Genomic DNA, 27087 nt, shown 5'->3' on the forward strand with positions numbered 1-27087 from the left:
GGATCAATTCCACCTTATTTAACCATAGACGGCACTGTCCGGTGCGATTCAGTACACACTACGCTTCATTCACAAGAGCATGAGCTAACTGTTGAACATGGCAAACCATTAAAAATTACTATTTGGTTTGAAAGAGAATTCACTAAAGAAATGTACTATTGTTATAAATAAAAAAATAAGTTGTACCATCCAACTAGACAAATAGATTTTATCCCCAAGACTAGTGGTACACTATGAGTTTTTAAATGACTGATCTTGATACTGATATCTAGAGAATATGTTTGCTTATGGCTGATATATTGCTGAATTGTATTGCTGTGTATATATATATATATATATATATATATATATATATATATATATATATATATATACACACACATATACACACACCAATCAGCCACAATGTTAAAACCACCTGCCTAATATTGTGTAGGTCCCCCTCGTGCCACCAAAACAGCCCTGACCCATTGAAGTATGAACTCCACAAGACCTCTGAAGGTGTCCTGTGGTATCTGGCACCAAGATTTTAGCAGCAGATCCTTTTAAGTCTTGTAAGTTTTAAGGTGGGGCCTCAATGGATCGGACTTGTTGGTCCAGCATATCCCACAGATACTCAATCGGATTGAGATCTGGGAAATTTGGAGGCCAGGGCAACACATCAAACCATTCCTGAACAATTTTTGCCATGTGGCAGGGCACATTATCCTGCTGAAAGAGGCCACTGCCATCAGGGAATACCGTTGAAGGGGTGTAAACAATCTGCAACAATCTTTAGGTAGGTGGTACGTGTCAAAGTAACATCCATATGAATGCCAGGACCCAAGGTTTCCCAGCAAAACATTGACCAGAGCATCACACTGCCGCCGCCGCCGGCCTGTCTTCTTCTCATAGTGCATCCTGCTGCCATCTCTTCCCCAGGTAAACAGCGCACATGGACCTGGTCGTCCACATGATCTAAAAGAAAACGTGATTCATCAGACCAGGCCACCTTCTTCAATTGCTCCATGGTCCAGTTCTGACACTCACGTGCCCATTGTAGGCACTTTCGGCTGTGGACAGGGGTCAGCATGGGCACGCTGCGATGCACTGTGTGTTCTGACACCTTTCTACCATGACCAGCATTAAGTTTTTCAGCAATAGGTGCTACAGTAGCTCTTCTGTGGGATCAAACTAGACAGGCTAACCTTCGGTCCCCACACGCATCAATGAGCCTTGGGCACCCATGACCCTGTCGCCGGTTCACCAGTTGTCCTTTTATACCAACCACTGCATACCGGGAACACCCCACAAGACCTGCCGTTTTGGAGATGTTCTGATCCAGTCGTCTAGCCATCACAATTTGGTCCCGCCGATCCTTACGCTTGCCCATTTTTCCTGCTTCTAACACATGAAATTCAAGAACAGACTGTTCACTTGCTGCCTAATATATCCCACCCCTTGACAGGTGCCATTGTAATGAGATAATCAATGTTGTTCACTTTATCTGTCAGTGGTTTTAATGTTGTGGCTGATCAATATATATATATATGCACAGGGTTGGGAGGGTTACTTGAAATGTATTGCACTACAGATTACAGAATACATGCTGTAAAATGTAATTTGTAAAGTATTCCGTTACATTACTCAAGGTAACATATTCTAAATATTTTGGATTACTTCTTCAGCACTGGTAGATTTTTTCACTTGTTTTGACCATAAAAACTACAAAAAAAAAGACAAAATACACATGTTAAAAAAAACATTCTCTGAAAACCTAAATATCTTATGCAGTGTTGTTTCTAAAACAATCTTGTTTTAAGGATTTTTTTATATTTTTACAGGAAAACGATACAAAAATTATTATAAAGAATATGATTTTTGCCCTAATATCAAAGGTTTAACTAGAAAAAATAAATTATGATCCAATGTGAATTTTCTTGATAAAAAAAGACAAAAAAAGTGTCTGGCAACATGTGCATGTAAAATGGTTATAAATAGCATTTTAGCTTAGCATAAAGCTAACAATTTATACAAGGTTTATTTCTATTTCTTCTGCTCCAAACTTACTTCAAACGTACTTCCCTGTCTGCTCGTATGAATGTAACACAGCATAAGAAAGTGTTTCACCGCTGTTCAAATGCACTTTGGATCATCATTTATATGTATAAATTTAATATGAAAGGATTAAATATTAAATGAAACAAATGACAATAAAATGCAAAGTAATCTCTTCAGTAATCAAAATACTTTTTGAAAGTAACTGTATTCTAGTTACAAATTATTTAAATTGTAACTGTAGTGGAATACTGTTACTTATATTTTGTATTTTAAATACATAATTCTACAGTATACTCCCCAACCCTGTGTGTATATATATATATATATATATATATATATATATATATATATATATATATATACACACATATTATTCATATACAGTACATACACTACCCTTCAAAAGTTTTACAACACAATGAAAAAATATTTTTCATCAAGGATGCTTTAAATTGATCAAGAATGACAGTGAACACATTTTTAATTTTAAAAATTATATTTCTAATTAAATACTGTATTTTTTTAAACTATGTTCAGGGTCATCCACTACCCTCTCTTCTTTCATCTCTCAAAACAACAATAGACTGATGAATTTCTAGATTTTTTTTCCCACTTTTAAAAACCAAAATTTGACTTGCAAGAATTGCAAGTGTACTCAACACTTCACCAACTGAAAAAAGACACGGTTTTGTGATATTTATAGTCAGGAGAGGACTGACCATTGGGAGAACCAGGACTTTTCCCGAAGGAATATATATATATATATATATATATATATATTGAGCGATAAGCTGAAATGGGCTGTCGGCTCCGCAATATGCCGAAGGGGGCAGCGATATGCAGAAAAGGACAGAACATTTTCTATGTAAACTCCCAGGACTATTTCTCTTCCCAGTCCCCCTGTTTATGGTTATACGTTTATAGTTTATAGTTATATATATAAAAAGTATACATGTATATATAAACTACCGGTCAAAAGTTTAGGGTCACTTACTCATTCTTTATTATTATTATTTTTCACATTGTTTGTTTGTTTTACCAAATTAAAACATTAGAATCATTCTTATGGATTACATGACACATTATTTTCTTAGTAGTAGCATTGATTGCTGAAAATGAGGTACAAATTTTATTTTGAAATAAATACAAAATACAAAACTAATAAAAAAATAATTTGCAGCATTACTAAAGTTTTAGGTAGTGTTTTTTTAAGTAGGTAGTGTTTACATCTGAGGTGTAGAGAAGCACACATTTCTTTTAAAATAAAAAATGTCTTAGTGTTTCAAAACTTTTGAAGGTTAATGTATATAACATTCTTATGTAATTATATAATATGCCAAATTAATGAGTCTGGCCGATACATTGATCTATCATTACTAAAAACTGCATGTGAGATTCAGCCGTCTTGCCACTTCCTCAGTAGAAGCCGCTTCCTCAGAGCCCCAATTAAGAAGCATCTAAAAAAAGGATTGGGTTTGATTTAAGATGATTAGCTGTGTTAGCAGGGTACCAGTGTAAATCCAGGGTGATGTAAACAGGCATTGTTATCAACCAGTGTCTGACTTTGCTTCGTAAAGAAGAGCACTCACCAATCAGATTATTTTAAGCTGGAATAAAAGAAAGAATTATCTAAAAACTTAAACAATCAGCTTTAAGTAAAAGCGTTTGCAAGCCACGATTGAAAGAAAATACCTTTAAAAAAAAATCTACATTTTCCAACCACTTCAATAGGATTAATTTTAAGATAATCACTTTGTTCCATAATCTTTCATGAGTAAATCTGGAATGCTGGAGTGAAATGACGTGAATGATTTTCATGCGCCCATGAATAATACATGGACACTGAGAAATTTCCAAGTAAAAAAAAAACCATAACATGAATAAAACACATCTGATCAGTTATGCAGAGCCACAGCCATCAGCATTTCACATTCACAAGAACGGTGATGTTCAACAACTCTAGCATCCGTCCTTGCAGAGCGCAAGCAGGCGAGAAGGCCGATGGCTACCATGGCAAATGAGAACGGAATGAACATCCGCCTCCAATGGAAAAATGCCATGCATTTTTCAAAGTTGTCATACGGCACTTCAAGGAAAATGGCCCATACCGAGAGCTTCAATGCATGAGAGCATGAATAACTGTCTAAGAATTGGGTTTTAAAATGTTTAAATGGTCTAGGGATGTTAAGGGCAGTTTAAGTGTTGTGATCAAGCTAATTAAGTCAATAGCCGCTTTTCCACTATCAGGCCAGAGCGAGCAAGGGCTAACAACTGGCCAGCCAGGGCTAATAGCCTCGGACCTCAAGCCGCAAGACTTCTGCGGTTCCCACCATTGGGCCAATAACTCTGCAGCATTGCCCAAAAACCCACCCTTAACATGGCGTTGCGGTGAACGTCACACACCCAACCCATTTCACAAGCAAGAGGGAAACCCACACTGAAGTGTCATGTTATCTAGTTATCTAGAATATCGAATTTGTTCCAAATGTAAACAGCAAGATAAGTTAGTGTTGACACCTCATCGACTGTTACTGCTATGGTGTCCCAAGTGGTCTCTCCACAAACAGCAGGACAAAGTCCCAGCACACTGTCTATGAAAGTTCACCGGACTATAGAAAGTAATTTATTTTGGCAGCACTTTATCCATTGGACGTTTTAACTGTGGGTTTTTACTGTGCCCGCATTTTAATGTATTTATTACCGATCCTGTACCGCTGTGTGCTGGATACACAACCTGGGACGTTCGCAAAAACTCCACCTTTGACAATGAACCCGCCTCAATCCCCAGTTGGCCTTGTTTGGTCCAAGGGTAATCGTCGGGCCAAAGGCTATAGGCCATGAGAAATGAAGCCCCGATGAAGTCCCAGATATGAAAATGGGAACGCACCTGGCACTCACTAACACATCCTCATTTGGCAATTATTAAGGACTTCTAGTTGAAATGTGTCATTTTTCAATGTTACAATACTTTTTTCAAAGCTAGCTTTATATGAAAAGAAAAGGGGTAAGAAATGTCTAGGTTGATTATCCCCAAAGTCATAAACACTGTGGTGATTCCAAATCAGAGCACTGTTGGTTTAAGCACCAAAATAAGACAGACACAGCAACTTTCACTCAACCAATGGCGAGTTTGGGGTGGGACTATGACCTGTCTCATTAACTGTGGTGATTGGCATGTGAGCTTTTCACCCAGAACAGCCTGTCGGTAGCCGGGTTGACATTGCTAGAATCGTGGGGTCACCCAGGACACAGGCATTCTCGGGTGATGGAGTAGGGCTCTGGGAAATCACTGTTCAAAGAGAGGGAAGGCTGCTTCCCCCCCACTGGCACCAGAGACATTGTTTCCACTAATCCGTCAGAGAGCCCCCCGGCACCATCTCTCACTGAGAGCCGAGTCACCAGGAAAAGAAAAACACAGCAGGAAAATGGGGCCTGAGGCCCCTGCAACACACATGGAGAGGACTGTTTATTCAACGCTGTTAAAGGCAAAGTAATGAGGATGCAAACGTTTGATTTCTCTGATCAAAAGGCCAAAATGGACCCAAAAAAGTTTTTAAAGCTGAAGGGAAATTTATCCTGAAAATGAAAAATAAACTATTTTTATTGCGACCAAATTCAGAACAAAATGGTGACATCAATATTGAAAGCGAGACACAAAACCATAAACAATAATTTAGAAGCACTTGCAATATATTCTGATAATGAGTTATCGATATTCCAAGAGGGTTCAATGTTATGTCTTACATACACATAGAAAGCTTTTGCATCCTATTCACTGATCGTGCACCCCTAATACAGTGAAGCAAAGCAGTATTTTCATCTGCACTCCACTCTGGATTTAAAATGACATAATGTTATAATGTTAAGCATCAGCTTAGGGTTAAAACAAATCACTGCATTAGGAACAACTAGTTTTGTTTCCATAATTTGAAAGCATCCCAACATGAAATTAACTGATATTTGCTGCAAATGTGCATTTAGAGTAATAGCACAAAAACAACTTTCAGCTGTCAGCAAATACACTTTGGTAACACATTCTTAAAACTCATTATCATTAATATAACATTATTACATTTTTTAATAAATGCTTAACAGGTTATTACAGTACATTCAAATAGTTAAAGATCTCTGAACTTGGATTCACATATTTGTACATAATGTGGACCCACAAAATATTTGAACACTTAAGTCATAGTAAAAAATAGTGATCGACTGATATGGGTTTTTTAACAGCCGATGCCAATACCAATATCTAGAGGACCGATATATCGGTCTATCACTAGTAAAAAATGTGTGAGTCTCACTGCATTAGATAGAACATTTTAAACCAAGCCTCATATTGTGAGTAAAGACTGAAGCTAGATAGAAGTAGACCGATATATCGGTTTTACTGATTAATCGTTGCATTTTGAAACTATCGGTTATCAGCTAAATTTATGCCAATAGTTGCCGATAGCTTTTTAATTATTATTCCTTCGTGATCCTTGATGGCCAGTGCTAGATGAGTCAACAGTTAGTAATGCTTGACTGTACAGTATGGCAGCAGAAGTTAAATAAAATCAATCATATGGAGGGGGTGCTATTTCTAAATCTGCCATCATTGAAAACATTCATATCATTTTTATTCTCACAACAAATGCGACATTTCAGCACAAGAAATGTCTCTAACTTCATATCTTTTAAATATTGATAAAACTTATTCCTCATCAAACTTCACCAGGTGAAATACATTTGTTAGTTTTGGGCTTGTTTATAGTTGAAAGTCACATATTATGCACCAAATATTTTTTTTAAATTCAGAAAGATTTTCAAGTTATAATTAGGATTTTGGTTGAACAAAAAACTGCATCTGGGATTTTATTCATTTTAGACTCTTGTCACCTCTATATCTGTGCCTGTCAAGACTAAGAAAATCTTATAAAAATACATTTTTTAAAACTATCGGCTGATTTATCGATTATTAGCCTTTTCCACCACCTTAGTTATCGTTATTGGCAAAATCCACTAACGGTCCACCTCTAGCAGAAACACTTTTTCCAAGCAGAATATTTCTCCAACATAAGCGTGTTAGGTTTTAAATGATAAAAAAAATGGATATACAGTTCAAAATGAAAACGAAACATACTTAGACACTTTTAGAAAATGTTATGAACTATACATGTGGTTACTCTGCTTGGACATTTGTGTGAATATCATTCATCCACAAAAAACACCTTGAAACAATTTGATTATAAGTAATTGCAGAAAAGTGAAGCTAGTTTTGAGAAAAGCTTGAGTAGCATTTGTTTGCAGATTCCACTTCGTTCAATAATGTGTTATCTAATAAGAAGGCACACACATTTATAAATGTCTTTAATTTTGGACAGTATATCTATTGTTAAATCATTCAAAACCTAAAAGGACGTTATTTTTGTGATTATATATATATATATATATATATATATATATATATATATCTATTTGTTGAAAAGTGCCTTTCTTTCAAATAAATGCCACTTGGTTTGATATTGCTTATCTAATGCAATGCTATTCACAGTTTTTAAGTGTCCAATACTACTATATACTTTTACTCGCTTACATGTAGTACTGATCTGTTAAGCATTATATCGCTTAAGATTTATTATAAAACTTTATAACATGATTATGCAAAATATGACCAATGTTTAGGCTACTTACCGGTCATATTCAGCATTGTCCTTGTCGCAGCGAGCATCTTTATGTCTCTGCCAGTCTTTGCCATGTTTGCATGTAGTGAGCAGCACCACATCTTCTGAATTATGGATATGGTAAAGTGCATTCCTAGCATCTGATCCAATCCCAGTCAAATAGCGCTTGCCTTTAAAAACCAGCATATATTTCCGAAAAGGAGGGATGGTGTTGTACTTTAAATACCCCCTTTCCCCTCCAGTCCTGGGGTGATCTTTGGAGAACAAGGGGATGGAGATGTCAAAGTTGGGTCTGAAGTTCTCAGTACTAATGCTGGCTTTGGCCAACATGGCCTGACCGATGTCAAACCCCAAATCCTCTGTGTAATCCGGCCACGTTCCAGAGTAAAGGTTAAAGATGAGATGGTTTCTCCCATTATTCCACAGATTCAAGTTCTGAATCTTAGTTCTGAGGTTGTGCAAGTACTGTGGGGACAGCTGGTCACGATCCAGAGTGTCCAAGTTCAGAACGAAGAGACAAGCCTGTCCCGGGTCAGAAGTGTGGAACCTGGAGCTCTCGATGGAGGATATTATGTTCTTGTAGCTTTCAGAGATCTTCTCGCCCTTTTGTTGAGGGTAGATGTAAACTTTGAAGCCATTCCTCTTACACAAGGCAAAATCAAAGCAGGAGTCCATACCACACTTGATAACTCCAGGGTTATCTTCTCTCTTGTGTCTTGGATATGTCCGAACATTATAGTCCTCGGTTGAGGTCTGATCCCAGGGTATGAAGCCTCGTAAAGGGTCTGAGAAGTCGGGCCAGTGTGGATGCGGGTCATCCCGTCGCTTTGGGCTCCTTCTGGAAGCTGGTCCATGCAGGTAGAAGAGCAGACTGAGACATAAACCAGCCGACAAGAGAATTAAATAGCGTTTTTTGGCCTGCATGTGTCCTTCGATCCAGATGGAGATGTTTGAATCCAAAGATCTTCTCAGCTCCAGCTGGGCAGCATCCTCCACAAACCTGCAGGGATCTGATGCTCGCAACGTCCACCTTGTGATTCCAATCCCAAATCCAGTGCATGTGGCCGACTTCACCTAAACCCCTTTTTTATGTATCTACCTACCTCTCTCCTTTCCAGTTGACTCCGATTTCATATTAGACAAGCATCTGTACACTAACAGATGAGATCTGAACCCTAATGTCCATGAGAGCTATTCTATATCAATAAAAAAATAAATCAGAAACTACTTTAGAAGAAATCCAGCTTGGATAACTTACAATCACCAACATTTAGAGAGGTCAGGAAGATTATTAAGTATTTCCAGTGATGGATTAGAGATAGATGTCATCCCATGCGCGAGGGTCATAAGGTCACTATCACAAACTTCCCAAACGGATAAATCCCGTGAAATCCGCGTATTCTCGCATATATTTGGATGACAATACCACAATCTTATCGCACGGAGCTTGACTGCCTTTGTACTCAAGTATCATTTTCTACCTAAAATAAAAACAAACAGACGAGTCGTTCTATTCCTCGTATAACATTCAAAGCGCTTTTCCAACACCAATGATACAATGTAACATTCCAGTGCTTTAATCTGCGAGCGGCCAGACTGTTCCGATTGTTACACAGCAGCATTCCAATCCCCGCACAACGCCGGCTGACGTCAGTGCTGCCATCGTACACAGAGCGCTGCGATTGGGTCGCATCATTTCCGGGAGGGCGGCGCTACTTTAACCCGTTAACAACCACAGGCGACTCGAGTGTGAAGCAACAACTACAGTACATTTATACATTTCAAGCAAACTATTTAACATACATACATTTAAAATTGTAAAACAATAGATATGTTGTTCAAAATGACGACAAAATGCCTTTAAATTCTTTCTGGTAGTAAAACATTAGTGGAACATTAAATAGTTCACAGTTAATGTGCTAAACTTACACTTGTTATTCTGCTTGTATACTTCTGAGAACTTGAGGGGGACTGACTTCATACATCCACTTCTTAGCTGGTTTTACTTAAGGATCATTTTCTTTCTTTCTTTCTTTCTTTTATTTTATTTTTACTGAAGCCAATAACATCTTACATGAAAGATTATTGCTGCAATTACAGAAAAACAAAATAAAAATAAAAGAACAAGAGCCAGAGATAAACAATTAAATGAGATTGTGCAAAGATAATAATTGTTGACATTTCAGGTATTATTATTATTATTATTCGTGTGTGTGTGTGTGTGTGTGTGTATATGTGAGCATGTATTTATCACTTTGTGGGTACCAAATGTCCCCATAAGGATAGTAAAACCCGAAATTTTTGACCTTGTGGGGACATTTTGTCGGTCCCCATGAGGAAAACAGCTTATAAATCAAACAAAATTATGTTTTTTGAAAATGTAAAAATGCAGAATGTTTTCTGTGAGGGTTAGGTTTAGGGGTAGGGTTAGGTTTAGGGGATAGAATATAACGTTTGTACAGTATAAAAACCATTATGTCTATGGAAAGTCCCCATAAAACATGGAAACACAACATGTGTGTGTGTGTGTGTGTGTGTGTGTGTGTGTGTGTGTGTGTGTGTGTGTGTGTGTGTGTGTGTGTGTGTGTGTGTGTGTGTGTGTGCGCGTATTTATCACTTTGTGGGGACCAAATTTCCCCATAAGGATAGTAAAACCCGAAATTTTTGACATTGTGGTTTTTTGTGAGGGTTAGGTTTAGGGGATATAATATAAAGTTTGTACAATATAAAAACCATTATGTCTATGGAAAGTCCCCATAAAACATGGAAAACCAACATGTGTATGTGTGTGTGTGTGTGTGTGTGTGTGTGTGTGTGGGCTTGTTTATGTGGTTTATGAGAACATTTTTTTAGGTTACAAATTAGTAATTACAAGGGTATTATGCTATAAATGTGGTTTATGAGGACATTTCTATTGTCCCCATAATTCAAATCGCTTAAAAATCATACTAAACAATGTTTTATTGAAAATGTAAAAATGCAGAAAGTTTTTTGTGAGGGTTAGGTTTAGGGGTAGGGTTAGGGTTAGGGTATAGAATCTATAGTTTGTACAGAATAAAAATCATTATGTCTATGGAGAGTCCTCATAAGGATAGCTGCACCAACATGTGTGTGTGTGTGTGTGTGTGTCTGTATGAGTATACAGTAGATGTAACATAAGGATAAGAATCCACTTCAAAAAATATTTTAAAAGTAGTAGCATCTTAGTAGCAAGTAAGAATAATGAGTAAATAAAAAATAGAATGAATCTGTGAGTACACAACTCATTCCACATATTTGTTAATAAATACGTGTGGGGTAGAGACTCTACTGACTTTCAGTTAACTTCAAACAATGTCATCCATTAAATGGACAACACTGGAATAAACCTTCTATTGAAATGACTATGAACAAAGTGGCTCAGACCTAATTTTTACATTGGACTTTTATTGGCAACCCAACAAACTGGTTTACAAAAGTAAACAAATATGTCCTTCTAGTCAAACATTTACTTACCTGTATCCAAGGGTGTAGCAGCTGTGGGGAACGTGGGTGACACGTCCCCCACACTTTTTAAAAGGGTGATTTTTGTCCCCCGCACTTTTCCACGCTAAACCCATACCGAGTCCAAATGGTGGATTTTCATGCAGTATTCTTTGCATTTTGTTATTTATCGGCATTGATGTTGATCTAAATTAATAATCTAGAGATGAGGAACACACGGATGAGAGTTATTTATCGGCATATCGTTCTTGATTGGTAACATTACGTGAAATGCACTGCAGAAAAAAAACAAAGGGCAATCATTCTTTTGAGCACACATTGTAAGTGGGGTTTATATCACAGAGAGTAGCATGAGCCTCCACATGCTGTGAGTCTCCGCGGTGTCATGCACATGTGAGCCATGTGAAAAGATGCACGGATTTACAGTCTCAAAAGCGGAGGCAACTGAGACTTGTCCTCTGCCACCCGGATTGAGATAAGTAACCGCACCACCACAAGGACCTACTAAGTAGTGGGAATTGGGCATACCAAATTGGGGAGAAAAATGGGAGAAAAAAAAGGAAAATAAAAATAAATTATGCATAATTAAATGGTAAATTGCATCTTATTATTTGTATTTAGCTTTGTTTTTCTTTGCTGTATGCAAGAAAACAACAGACCTGAGACCTGTTTTTGGGATGTTTTGGGTACATCTCTGAGATGTCTGTTCAAGAGAGTTTCATCAAAGCATCACATTCTTAATCGTCAACGTCTCAAAGACATCTGCCGAATGTCTTATTGACATCCGAGGTGAAACGTCTTATAAACGTACTGCAGATAAGCAAACAACCCAAAACAAATACATCTTTCAGATGTAAACACACATCAGTTTCAATGTACATGCTATCAGGGGATGAACCGATTGAGAACCAATGCTGGGAACAATCCAAGACCAATTGCAATTGCAAAATGAACATTTCTTATGCTACCTTCTAAGTACAACCCAGAGTTATACGTTTAAAGTAAAGGTCATGATATTGCATGGGTGCATTGCACAACATTTTGATTTAATAGTTAATTAGTTGCATTGCTCTGTGAGATTCGGTCCCTTAGATGATGCTTTATTTAAGTAAATAAGTTGCAGAGTATATTTGGTATATAGGGAGAAGGGAAGAAGCAATATAGCTGTCTAGATGTTCATGCAATTCTTGTCAATTTCAGTGCACTAAGAGCACTGCATAGTGGATCACAGTGGATTAATTGGATGAAACAGGGCTTTAGAAATTAATGTACATTAGCTAAATTAAATATATCAGCAGGGAGCCATAGAATGTTCCTTTGAACTGTTTGGACAGCTGCAGGGGTCTGAAGAGACTCAAGAGAGAGAGAAGTGATTTTGCAGGAGAGGATCTGAGACAGCCAAAGAGCAAAGGAGGTATTTGAAACCGCATTCCTTGGAAGTTGTGGAGCCATATCCGTATTCGGGTGCTACTACGGGCCAGTGATCAAAGCGGAGGTCTTTCTTTCCAGCATTCCTTCCATCGTCTCATTCTTTCCTTTGCTGCTAATATTGCAAGTCACATTTACATTCGCAAGCTGTCCATTCAGATGCATGACTTGAATGTGTTTGATAATGTTCAGGTTAAGAGAGATTTAGTTTTCTTCACTGCACTGAATTTATGGAATGGATTTAAACATGGTAAAATGTGTTTATCAGAATTGAAAGTACCATACTTATAGTTGAAAGCACTATCAAATTAGTCAGCATATTTAATAAAGATATAATTAATATAAATATTTTTTATACATTTTGAAAAATATAACTTATAAAATGTCTTTAGATTTTTTTAAATAACAAATTAATTTGTACAATTTATCAAAGAATAACTTTAAAAAATTCAAATTAAAATTTGATCAAATTTAGAAAATATGATTCATACAAAAATTCACAAGAATTTATTTTTTAAATGTATAAAAATGTAACAGATTTATCCATCACCCATCATGATTGTTTCACAAAGTGATTGTTTTCAGTTGGTAGACTGTTAAAAGTTCATTTTATGTTTTTGAAACAGTAAATGGAAAGTGGTGACACTAATTAAATGAAGTCTTTTGTAAACGATAAACATTAGAGGAGAAAACAGGCCCAGAATTAATCTCTGGCGGTTTGAGAGACCCATGGCAAATGCAAGGTCATTTCCATTCTACAACAGCCATAGTAGAGTCTAAAAAGCTATTAAATCCAGTGGGGCCATCATCATTAAGCAATCATAAGCATTCCTTCACCACGGCATGCTGTTGACATGGCATGTAAATTTTAGTCAAGTCAAACAGACAGTTCACTGATCATATGATGCACATTGCTCACTAATATGGCAAGAGCTGGCTGAAATTGGAAATTAAGCCATCATATTGCTACAATGAGCACTTCTGAGGAAGAACTAATCACTATATTTGCCCGTGTGCAAATTTCCAAACTGATCTCAGTATGAATTCGGCAACAGTAGGTCGAAAGTTCTTTAGCTGAAATCGGTCTTGCTTGTCAAAATTCGAACCGCTGCCCCCAGTGGACGAAGTTGGATGTATTGTTGAACATAGGGGCACGTGTGAGCCCCAGTTTCCAGGTAAAATGTTTACAGAGTGGTGCAAATAGCAAGTTGTATTGCAAGTTGTTTTAGATGTCAATCATATAATACAGTCAACAGGAATGCATATTTTATTTACCCTGTAACATTGTCAGAAAATTATATTTTTTTAGATTAGGCTAAACTAATTTTTGTACCATTAGACAAAATATATAAAGAAATCGTAAAAAGAAAAAATTTTGCACATGTTTTTTATGTGTCATATTTGATACATAAGGCTTTAAAAGTCATTATCCTCCTGAGGCACAGCAATTCTTTTTTGTGTTGGACATTTTTTATTTAAGTTTTTCTTAGCCCATACATGCTACATTGGTAACTCTTAGGCTATGATCAGAGGACTTTCTGGGCTTATCAGAGATACCAAATGTTTGAGAGTTTGGCCATGACAACTTCCTCTCCTTCATCTATAAATATGGATAGAAATGTATCAAGGTTGAATTATGGTGAGATGACATTTTTGGTTTTGTTTTGTTTTTTGTGGTGGACATCAATAACAATATAATCATTACTGTCACTTTAACTTTATTAAAATAAGCTGACATTTATCCCGACATGAGTCACTTTTCGCGCAAGTCTGCCACTATTTTAAATAGATCGATAGAAACATTGAAACCACTTTTTTCCACAAATAACCACTAGATGGTGCCATAAACATATGAAACTTACATACTATAGGTTGTTTGGCTGGTCGGCATAAACAGAGCGTAAAACAGAGGCTGTCAAATGTTGTGTTTCATATTTTACGCACACAGCGTGCAACCATACTTCCTAACCCTAAACCTAACTGTGAGTGAAGTAAAATGCAACCTTCGATGGTGCTAATCATTGATTATGTGACCATGATTACTTTATGGTTTCCATGGGACTAGATCCCATGTCTCTGAATTTACTCGTTCAACACGCCGTATGTAGCGCCACAGGAAAAGTAAATAATTTGAATTGATGCAAAAATGTCTGAAGGGGAATGCCACCTATCAGTAACTCAGCAGAATGGGATCAGTGTCAGGGTACTAGAACATTTGGTAGAAACACGTTGAGTTCTATCAGGAAAGACTTGGGATAACTGGAATTAATACGAATGTAGAGATATTTAGATAATTTGGTGAAAGCCCCATCCTACGGTTCAGAGCTCCGATACTTGCTTGAATCATCAGATCCTACTGGAGGCCGATGACAGCAGGGGGGAGGAGCTTACCCCTATGGCAGGACGGGGCCTAAACTGGTGGTGATGGGGTGGTGGGGGGTGAAAACAACAAGGCATTACGAGAGATGAAGGCAGTTATGTGAGTTTATAAAGCAACAAAAAAAAGCTGCAAAGTGTATCAGGCTGATAGTCCAAAGTCTGGCCACAAAAATAGCTGATTAATTATTTGATGACAATGCTTAACATTTTTAACAATGATCCTGATGCTAGCTGTCCTTACATAAACACAAGGTACTCTTGTTCAAGTGCACACGTGTACAATGGAATGCTTTTGAATGGTTTCCCTCCAGGGATGTTAAATAGTTCAGTGAGTTCATTTCCTAACTGAGACTGACAGTATGAAGAATTTTCATATTTCCATTGATCATGGTATAAATATTGGGGGGAGGGGAGGGGGGATGGGGTGCATATATAACTGTTTTTGGCAGTGACCAAGATTTTGATACAATTAATCATGGTTTTAAAACATCATTACTGTAGTATCCATATGGTAACTTGGTTTTAGTAATATTAATCATTTATTAATATCTATGGTTAATTTTGTGGTTCTATATGTGGCTTATACTAACACATTTGTAAAGGGTAAACCAAGCAGCCTAATATTTTTCTGTTTAGGCCCATAAATATATACAAAATGTAAGTAATAATAAAGTCGCTGTCCTTTTCTGCATTTCGCTGCCCCCTTCGGCATATTGTGGTGCCATTTTGTGGCCCGTTCTGCATAACGCATTGGCCCATTTCAACTTATCGTGGCCCATTCAGCCCTGTTTCACGGACGGCACTTCGGGAAAAGTCCTGGTTCTACCGATGGCCAGTCCGCCCCTGGGTATCGGTATTGTATCGATATCGTCGATATTGGCCTAAAAAGTACTTGGTATAGGATCGAAAAGAAAATAAGTGGTATCGCCCATCCCTGATAGATTTACACAAATGTATCAATTTAACTACTAATAGCACATTGTTTCAAATGAACTATAATATTATTGTTTTTACCTCATTTAATTGGCTCAAAAGGAAACATGCCTGAGGTTGGTCATTAAGCAATTGATTCCACAAAGAAGTGCAAAATAGCTGCACTTCATCTACACACATTTACATGCACAAGGAAAAATGGCATGGATTGAACAGGATCCAACATCACCAAAGGGAAAACTAATCAACCTAATGGTGACACACACACACACACACACACACACACACACACACACACACACACACACACACACACACACACACACAAAACTAATAACAGTGTAACAACATCAATAATACAAAAAAAAAGCTAAAATCTCTATACATTTTTAATAACAACTAAATAAATGCCCCAATATGTTCCTTTTGACCAAACAAATGTGTTTAAATTATTCACATGCAACCTGTTTGGAGTTAAAATCTTATCATATCATTTTACACATTTTTAAGACAAAGAAATTCAAGGAACTCCCAATTATTCTTTTACTTATGTATCACTCTAAGTTCACCTTACATTTAATATTTTGTGTTGTACATATTGATGCAAATTAAGTAAAGCTACAAATGTTATAAATATGTACGTTTCTGTCTAGAAGCTATTTATTTTCTTACGTCATGTTTGCTAAGCCAATGAATATTTTTTTCAGGGTCGGAACAACATGAGGGTAAGTAAACAATGACAGAATTTTAATATCGGGGTGAACTATCCCTTTTAAGATATCTCATTTGTGATTTTTCTTTTCTTTGTGTGCCACGTACCACATCACCTTGGGTGTTTTTCATAAAGCAGATCCAAGCAAAAGAATGAGGACACAGACAAGTCTGTTTACTGTATGTTATTATCTGTCTGTGCTGTATATAAATATAAACTTATTTCCTGTTGCAGTCTCTTATGAAATCATGTAGCTAGGCAGTTCTCTGTTATCCATGCTCACATCAGGGATTATAGATCGCTTTAATATGATATCCGACTCTGAGCTGCTTGTCAAGCAAAATGAAAAATACAGGTGAAGTATAAGGTAACATGTATCTGAGTTTGAACCATAGCAACCATCCCATAAAAATTCTTTGTCAGGTTGACACTTATTTCTGTTCCGGCTCACTTGTTGCATTATTAATAACAGACTTTCTGCATGTCAAAGAATATTTACTTGGGGCCCATAATACGAAGGAGCTGTCAGCTGCGTTCCTCCAGCGATATTATCAGAGTTGAAAGGAATAGTACATTCCAAAATTCTGTCATTATTTACTCACCCTAATGTTGTTTCAAACACATGTGACTTGGTTGTTAAATTCTTACTAACTGAAATTCAAAATACACATATCAGCTGTTCTTCTTACTATAAAAATTATAATTTTTGAAATCAATAATGGCATTGTTGCTAGTACAAATATCCATTTCTGATATAATTTTTTTTAATACTACTAGTAAAAATGCAAATTTTATTATTTGTACATTTATTTCAACATAATTGGTATTTCAGAAATCTGTAAAGGGAGTCATTAAAGTTGCTGTTTGATGCCAGAAAGTTCCACACCAATTTTCTTGATTCTTTTTTGATTCTGTAAAAACATCAGGAAAGGTTTAATCTCATAATAAGCAGCACAATATAAATTATTGACATTTTCTATTACTAGGTCTATTTTAAAGATAAATACTGGATGGGAGCCTGGGTTACTACCACCCCTGGAGTCAAGAGTTTGAATCCAGGGTGTGCTGAGTGACTCCAGCCAGGTCTCCTAAGCAACCAAATTGGCCCGGTTGCTAGGGAGGGTAGAGTCACATGGGGTAACCTCTTCGTGGTCGCTATAATGTGGTTCTCGCTCTCAGTGGGGTGCGTGGTGAGTTGTGCTTCAGAGAGTACCGTGGGCCAACACACGCGCTATGTCTCCGTGGCAAGCCGCGTGATAAGATGCGAGGATTGACGGTCTCAGACACGGAGGCAACTGAGATTCGTCCTCCGCCAACCGGATTGAGGTGAGTCACTACGCCACCACGAGGACTTAAGAGTGCATTGGGAATTGGGCATTCCAAATTGGGGGAAAAAATAAATAAAAAATAAATACTGGTCTACACACTCCCAATGCACCATGCTTCAATCCCATATGATGAATTTGAGAGAAGGTTTGCTGATCAGATGTGCCTGTATTCTGAAGAACTACTGCGAATAAGCACCATTTTCGTCAATAGTGAAATTGCCTGTTGAATTTTTTTAAAGAGGTTTTATCCAGTATTAGTATAATTGTCCAATATCTATTGTCCAATTAATCAATTGTCTAAACAACACACTTAATTTTTGGCTCACATTAAAGTGTATCACTTTAATTAATGTTTACTGTGTATGCTATTTTATTTCTGTAAAGCGGGTTAAGGGAAAGGAGGAGGCGAGAACCGGCTTGACAATATAAATAATAGTTTTAATTTAAAACTGAACGGAAAAACACACAAACATAAACGCACAGAGCAGCTGCCTGTAATCCTCTCTCTTTCTATTGTCACCGGCCAGCTTTATCCCTCACACGCCCCCATCAAGCTGATTGGGGATTGGGCGTGCGTTGTTCCAGCCCCGCCCTCTTCCGCTCAACAATTTCATAGAATTATTTTTAAATATTATAAAACGTAATAAAAAAATGTATGCAAAAGGTTTTAAAAAGGTATAGTAAAATGTTGAGTGCTAGACTGAAAAGAAAAGCATTAAAAGTTTGCTTTATGAGTGCAGTCCATTTGTCCTTTTAACTTTAACCTACGATATATTGACGGAAACTGGAGAGGTAACTCACTGTGATCCTCCTGTGTCATTCTCTGGTTGCAGTAGCGCCATGGCAAGGAATTCTGGGCCCCCTGGTTGTATTGGTCTGGGCCCATTTTATTTTTAAAAATACAGTTTGAAATTTGTTGTGGACCCCCCTGCATGGGCCTGTGGGCCTCTAGAAGCTTTACCACCTTTCACATCATTAGCTACAGCCCTGGGTTGCAGACAGGTTTTGAAACATCAGGGAAGTTTTTATTGAATGCAAATTTTCTGTCACAAATTTGTCATTTTACTTGATTATTCTTTTTATCCATTTTAAAATACGCATATTTTGGTTAGATGAACAAACTGAGCTGATTTACTGATGGCACTACAAAAGAGCATTAGCAGCTTAGCTGCAGTCCTTTTAAAGAACAGTCATTTTAATTAGTGCTGTTAAAGCTTCTGGAATGTGTAGTAGTTCAGTTGGAGGCAGGGCTGGACTGGGAAGAGAAATCAGCCCAGGATTTTACATAGCAACTGGCCCCGCTGTCCTGTTCTGCATAGCGGCACCGTTTTGTGGTCCGTTCTGCATAACGCATTCATTTTAGCTTATCGCAGCCGCATTCAGCCCGTTTCACAGCCGACCCAGCTAGGTTCTCCCGACTGCCAAAGTGTGTCGACCCAAAATGCCCGGTATGCCAGATTACCAGTCCAGCCCTGGTGGGAGGAAATAAACACAGTATGTTATAATCAGCCCTGGCTATTCTTACTAGTTATACTCATATTACAGATATCTGAAATTAACATTGCCAGTAGTGAAAACCAAACTACAGATATATAAAATATACATACAAATATTTTTACTAGTCATAGGCAAGGCAAGTTTGTTTACATAGCACATTTCACACAAAATGGCAATTCAAAAAAAAAGTAAAACGTTATTCAAATGAACAATAATTTGTTTTTTTTTTTTTAAATAAATAGTTGATATCGGAGTAGGCATTTGCACTAATAACAATTTAATTATTGATACCCAAAAAAAAAAAAAATTACTAATAAGAAAAAATACTGAATGTGTATTTGGAATTAGTAACAAAATTAACTATAGATATAGTATCTGTAATTGCATTTTGAACAGAATTGAATGACATATCATTGTGAACAGGGCCATTTCTATAAGCTACAAGTCATATAAGCGGATGCTTAAGGCACCAGGGGGCCCCCACAAAGTTTTTTTTTTTTTTATTCTTTTTTTTTTATATACAATATATATATATATATTTATTTATATACATATAGTTGTTTATAGTCATTTATTGTACGTTGTATAGATATTTATATATTGTACAGTTGTATGTGGGTGAAAATGCAGTTACAATTTATTAGTTGAAATTCCATTGTTTAAATTAAGAATGATAATTTCCACGAGTAATGGCATAATTTTTTACAAAAAGAAATGTTACTAGTTTTACTAGTGAAAATGTAGAATAATTACTGATATAAAGAAAATAACAGTTTTACTTTATTAATTCTATTCCTGATATCAAGAACTGGCAGAACTGGCATTTGTCATTTGTAGCTTCAACACGGGACACGATGCCTTACGGGACGTTTCGACCGATACCAGTGTTTTGCCGTACGGGACGTTGTCATTTCGGCCAAAATACGGGTCAGTTGCCAACCCTAGAGCCATGAAAGAGGTTGTATTGACAATGGGTCCAACTGCTTTCCATAAAAAAGCAAAACTGAAGTAAAAATTGCCAAAACATTTCGCTTGAGTTTAGATTTATACTCATAGGTTATTTTACTTGGAATGTTTACTCTACGGCATGTCATTCGCTTTCAACCGCATGTTCAATCCTTTGCAAAACCGCATTACATGGTGCCATGGGCACATCAAAACATTGAAACATGATACAATTAAAAAGCAACCACCATCAATAAAATATACTGTGCTTTCTGTGCTCGATATGTCTATGTGAGCATATAGACAGATGGAAAGACAACGTCCCTTTGTGTTATAATCCTCTGAGATATGGCATGGACTAGATTTCTCGGTAGATAAAATGTGTTGCAGATTTTTCCCCCACAGCCATCTGTCAATATGCATGTTTAATTGATGTAGAAATAATCTTACTGTCAAAGGCTGTTAATACCGTATTCCCTCGTTGCTTACTTATTACGGTATAAAGAGAATGGTAGAAGATCAACAGTTCTGAATTCCTAAAGGCTTCGTTTAATCTCCCTTCACTGTTTGCTATCAGAGGTTAGGAATGAACAGGCCAATACACGTATAGTGACTCTAGTGACAAGCCGAAGAAACAGATCTTGATTTGAATTTTGAGTGTGCTTGAAGCTGTAAAATCACTGGCGAGTGGAGAGTGCCCTGAGGAGGTTTGCATGAAAAAGGGGCTATTTCTGATTCCATTTCATTGAGTCAGGTATTTTAATCTTCTAGTCACTTGAATAGTTCTGCTGGGTTGACATTGAGATGTAAAGTTTTGTGAGCTTTCACATTACAGACATAAAGAAAAGTTTTAGTGTGGTATTGCCATGCAAAAGTCACCACCACGATGCAACGGGTATTGTGGATGGTTGCCATAGTGTTGCTATTTTGTTCAAATCCCTCCTTTAATAGAATGTAGTTGATTATTTTATTATGCAATCTCCTTCATGTCCATAACAGCAACGGTTCGGGATGAGTTTGATAGGGTTGCAAAAGTTAAATATGGTTTGTTGAACTCTCTAAACATAAAGTAATGGTGATGCTTGCCTTGGAAAAACACACTAATACAATTTTGCATTTGCAATGTCTTTAAATGTCTATAAAAGTCTGGGTTACAGTGAAGCACATCAAATGGAAGTAAATGGGGCCAATCCATAAACACTAAAGGTCTCAGCAACAAGACTTAAACAATATGTGTCGTAATGGGATTTTTTATGTGATAAAAATAAAAAGGCTTACTAACCTTTTCTGGTGTAAAGTAATATCCAATTTTACAACTTCAATTGCCATGACGATATGACACCATAAACGTGACAATTTAACAACTTTACAGCTCAAATAATACACGGGTGTAAATGTTGTAATTAATGTAAGTGATTTTATAAAATTATAAGCTTCATATTTTCTGCCTTTAAAGCCTCCAAAAATTGGCCAATGTCACTTCCAATGTAACATAAATATTTTTGTGGTATCAACATTATGCCACAATTGGTGTAGATTAAGATTAACTTGTATTGAACCTAGAATATTTCTTCAAAGGGATAGTTCACCCAAAAATGACAATTTCCTCATCATTTACTCACCTTCATGCCATTCAAGATGTGTATGGCTTTCTTTTCTCTGCTGAACACCAAAATTAGAAGAATATCTCAACTCTTTAGGTCCATACAGTGCAAGGGAGTGGTGTCCAAAACTTTGAGAAAACACATAAAGGCATCATAAAAGTAATCTATAAGATCAGTGGTTAAATCCATGTCTTCAGAAGTGATATGATAGGTATGGGTGAGAAACAAATCAATATTGAATTCCTTTTTTACTCAAAATTCTCCTACCTGCAAGGTAGCAATATGCACAAAGAATGTGAATCGCCAAAAACAAAAGAAGAAGAATGTAGAAGTGAAAGTGAAAGTGGAGATTTATAAGGAAAACGTAACTAAATAATGAGTTGTTTCTCACCCACACCTCTGGGTGAGCCGTGAAATGGGCTGAACGTGGCAGCTGATAAGCTAAAATGAACCGCTGCGTTATGCAGAACGGACCACAAAACGGTGCCGCGATATGCAGAAAAGGACAGCGGGGCCAGTTGCTATGTAAAATCCTGGGATGATTTCTCTTCCCAATCCAGCCCTGCCTCCCACTGAACTACTACACATTCCAGAAGCTTTAACAGCACTAATTAACTGATATTGCTTCAGAAGATATGAATTTTACCACTGGAGTCATATCGGTTAGTTTTATGGTGCTTATATCTGATTTTATGGACCTTAAATCTTCTGTCCACCATTCACTTGTATTGTATGGACCTGCAGAGCTGAAATATTCTTCTAAAATCTTTGTTTGTGTTCTTTTTTTTGTTGTGTTCAGAAAAAAAAAAGTCATACACATCTAGGATGGGGGGTGAAATATACTTTTAAGAACATAATTGTTTTAAATGACAGCACTTAGGGTGGGTGATATACCAGTTGAAGTGTTGTCAGACCTCGCAAGAGAAACAAGTGACCCGGACTGGAAAAACAAGCTCAAAATAAGTAACTTACTTCACCAAATTAAGTGAGAAAAAAAACTATCAAAAAAAATAACAACAAGCTAATGTATTTTCAATAAATGTATCCGTATGATTAATTACATTCCCAACAATAATTACAAATATTTTTAGAAATACTTTCAAATATATTCAAACTGGCCATCTAAAATGTATTAATTAATCTCTATGCATTTGAATGTAGAAATTATAGGCTATGTAGTCACAGAATGCTACATCCATAACGTGCAATTAGGCAAAGAAATGTGAGATGCAGCAGTTTCCATCAGGATCCAGCACATGCGCATCATGTTCAACTACTGTAAATAGAGAGAGGCCACATTTGTTTGGGCAACAGCTAGTGGTGTAATTCAGAAAATGTACTGTGATAAACCCTTTGTTCTTTGGTTTCATAAAAAATACCTCATAAAGAAATAATACAATTTTCACTGTGGAACAATTAAAAGGGACATTGTTCCCATTTTAAATTTTTTCTGCAAAAAGCTTTGTTCTTTTCGGTTTTCGTGTCTTGAACCGTTTCTAGTCCCTGGCTAAAAGAAAATAGAAAAGCTGTTTTCAAGCTTTTAACAGCACAACAGACTCCTTGGCAAATCAGGTCTGCTATACCCCTGTGGTCTCGCAGGCCATGGAGACCATTTATATGCAAATGCAACCGACAGTTTCAATGTGTTCACATAATAAAAGACAGACGTTTGATCGAGACTAATTTTAGTTCAGAGTGTTTAGGTGTCCAGCTGTGCATTGGTTCTCGACCTCTTTGAATCAAGCTATATTTTGAATGGATTATTGCAGCAATAATATAAAATCATCAATGTTTAAGGAACAATTGCATTTATTTATATGAATAATCGGAATGAACATCTGCTTAGTCATATAGTTCATTATTCAAACTGTTAATGGTTGCCAAGCAGTGCAACAATTTAGCTCTTTAAAGGAATACTCAAGGATCGACAGAATTTGTGGCGTAATGTTGATTACCACCAAAATGCATTTCAATTTGAACCCCCTTTTCTTTCTATAAAAGCTCAAATCTGGATTATAGTGAGGCACTTGCAATGGAAGTGAATGGGACCAATCCATGTAAACAATACATGCGTGCTAACGTGATTTTTGTGCGATACAATCGCTTACTAACCTTTTCTGGGTAAAGTTATATTAAAAAAAAAAACATTTTACAACTTTGTAATGCCGCAAACCATAAAAACCTGTAAAAGACGCAAACTATGAGAAATTAAACCAACTGTATGGCTGAAATAATACATTTATTATTTGATTAAACAAAAAGATTTTATAATGATAAGCTTCACATTTCTGCCTTTAAGCCAAGGGCGTAGTTTCTAAGGGGGATGGGGGGGAGGTAACCCCCTAAAAATCAAAACAAGCTTACCCCCCCACCCCCACACACACACACAATATTTATACCATGATCAATGGAAACATGTAGATGTCTCATGCTGCAACCCCCAATATTCAAGCTAAATCTATGCCCTTGCTTTAAACCCTCCAAACATTGGCCCCATTCACTTCCATAATAAGTGGCTCACTGTACCCCAGATTTTTGCTGAATTTAAATACATTTTGGTAATAATCAACATTATGCCATACATGCTGTTGACTGAGCTTTATTGTGTTTAACCCGGAATATTTATTTAATATAAAATGTGTGGTCAGAGGTGTGTTTATCTGAAATTTTAAACATATATTCAAGTGAGAGTTAACAAGGCAGACCACATGTCAAGGTAATATCTTGAACCTTTTTCAATATGGGATTGTGCCCCTAGGTGGCTTGCACATCTTTTAATTGAACCTGAGCATGTGTGGAATTTCAATTGGATAAAATTGAATCAATTCATGGGGAGTTTTCATTTGCACATTTTGATTAGTCCCATTTCTCAGAGCTGTTCCCAGTGAATACAAACCATGTCCGATATGCTAAGCAATGCCATCACCTTTTCTCATTACCATGCCAAACAGACAAAAGAGTAGGGCAAAGGGATCGCACACACAGAACTGTAGCACCTCGGGTTTTATTACGCTTTCACTCTGAGGCATAACAAAGACAACTGCCATCTTGGCGACGCCCCTTGGCAGCTATTTTCTATCTAGGTAACAGATCACAAAAGTGATCGTTCACTTTTTAGCTGCCTTGCATGGTTCTGGAAGTATTTTCCCCAATCATATCCTCCAAAGGGTTTTTAAAAACATACATACACATCTATATGACTCTTATGCTATTTAACAGTGTTTCAATAATACAAAACATTCCTGTTGCATCTGTAATCTGCCACAGTGCCTTCCACTGCGAAATGTGAAAATGTTTCCTGCAAATTCCAGCTTGCTACGGCAAGATCTAAATTCATTTAGTGGCAGTATCAAAGGCACAGTAGATCAATGGGCGAGAATAGCTCGGAGTCTGCAGCACGAACGCCCCTTAATCACCTCTCCCATTTTAAATCAACTTAGCACCATGAAAGAGACACTGAGTAGTGGCTAGCCTTTGGTAACTGAGTGAACTCATTCTTAATAGAAGCCAATCAAGGCCTGCAGCAAGCAATACGCGAAGAATGAAACCAATTATTCTTCATGCCACATCAATACGTTGAACTGTTTTTTGAGGGTTGGATGCTGCTGATTAGAATATACTAATACATTTTAATTTTTTTTTTTTATAGAAGAATAAAGTGAGAATGAGGCAAGTTGTCCCACATTTCTCTTGGTATCTTTATGGTCACTTTTGAAAGTCATTTTCTTTATAGAAAAATTAAAATCTTGACTACAAAAATCCAATTGATTATGCATATTGCTGTTATTGCTGAGGTAAAAAAACGTTCATTTAACACATGTTGACCTTTGGTGACCGCATACACCACCATAGCATGCATAAAACAAAAATACAAAAATAAACAAAATAATACAAATAATGTCTATATAGCTTGTTCATTATTACACACAAGTCATACACTCAGCACCGCATTTCTCCTTCACAATGACTCGTTATGGGGCCATAATCAATGTATTCTACCGAAATATTACACTTATGCATTTGGCAGACACTTTTATCCAAAGCTAATTACTGTGCACTTATTACAGGGACAATCCCCCTGGAGCAACCTGAAGTTAAGAGCCTTGCTCAAGGACGCAATGGTGGTGGCTGGGGATTGAACAGGCAACCTTCTGCTTACAAGTTCTGTGCTTTAGACCACTACACCACCACCAAATGTAAATGTTAATATAATATATCAGAAATAAGCATTACCCTATTATGTACTTATAATTCTTGAAATGAAAAAAGTAATTAGATTACAGTACTAATTACTCAGTCTGAATAGTAATTCCGTTGCGTTTTAATAATTACTTTCTAAAACCCATATTAGAACCAATGACCATCTGATTAACAGCCCTGTGCTTTAGCCACTACGCCACCACTCTACTCCTTTTAACATCAAATAAATTGAACTGGCAAAATAATTTAAGGGGGCAGCTTTAATTAGAAAACATATATTTTAACATTAGACGTTAAATTGCGATTTTAAATTCACTATTGTTTTATAATAAATTGTTTTATAGTCTGCACAGTATTTATTGCAATTACATCAGAAGTAACTGTAATTAAATTACTAAAAATTAAGAGTAATCTCTTACTTTGCTTTTTCAACGAAAACGTAATTTAATTACAGTAATGCATTACACCCAACACTTTCTATTATTATAATTAATATACAAAAGATATCCTTCCTCTCAGCTCATTGTTGTGTGGCCTCGCGTTTAAAAACCAACATTCGTTTTGTAACACAACACCGCCCTCTATCAACTGCACACGCCACATTGGGCTCTCCGGGCAGCCGCGCCCTGTCAATCACCGACCAAGCCCCTCCCTCCACCGTTCTTTCCGGCAGTCCCGTCCAGTCAATCACCAACAAGCCCCTCCTTCCACCCTTCTTTCCGGCACTCACGTCCTGTCAATCACTGACCAAGCCCTTCCCTCCAGCCTTCTTTCCGGCAGTCGTCTTGTCAATCATCGACCAAGCACCTCCCTCCATCGTTCTTTCTGGCAGTCGCGTCCTGTCCAAGCCCCACCCACCGCCGAATTTTGAC

At 37.0% G+C, this 27087-nt stretch overlaps 1 protein-coding gene across 1 annotated transcript in view; it reads right to left on the reverse strand.

Moving 5' to 3' along the window:
- The window catches only part of ext1a (exostosin glycosyltransferase 1a), a 101119-nt gene extending 91777 nt beyond the window's left edge, over positions 1 to 9342 (reverse strand). The window contains exon 1 of the mRNA XM_052144240.1: positions 7717 to 9342. Within this exon, the coding sequence (XP_052000200.1) occupies positions 7717 to 8630 (914 nt within the window). The 5' untranslated portion in view covers positions 8631 to 9342. The remainder of the gene's footprint in view (positions 1 to 7716) is intronic.
- Between the last annotated feature and the right edge of the window lie 17745 nt (positions 9343 to 27087).

The sequence above is a fragment of the Xyrauchen texanus genome, chromosome 15, assembly GCF_025860055.1.
Source record: "Xyrauchen texanus isolate HMW12.3.18 chromosome 15, RBS_HiC_50CHRs, whole genome shotgun sequence".
NCBI lineage: Eukaryota > Metazoa > Chordata > Actinopteri > Cypriniformes > Catostomidae > Xyrauchen > Xyrauchen texanus.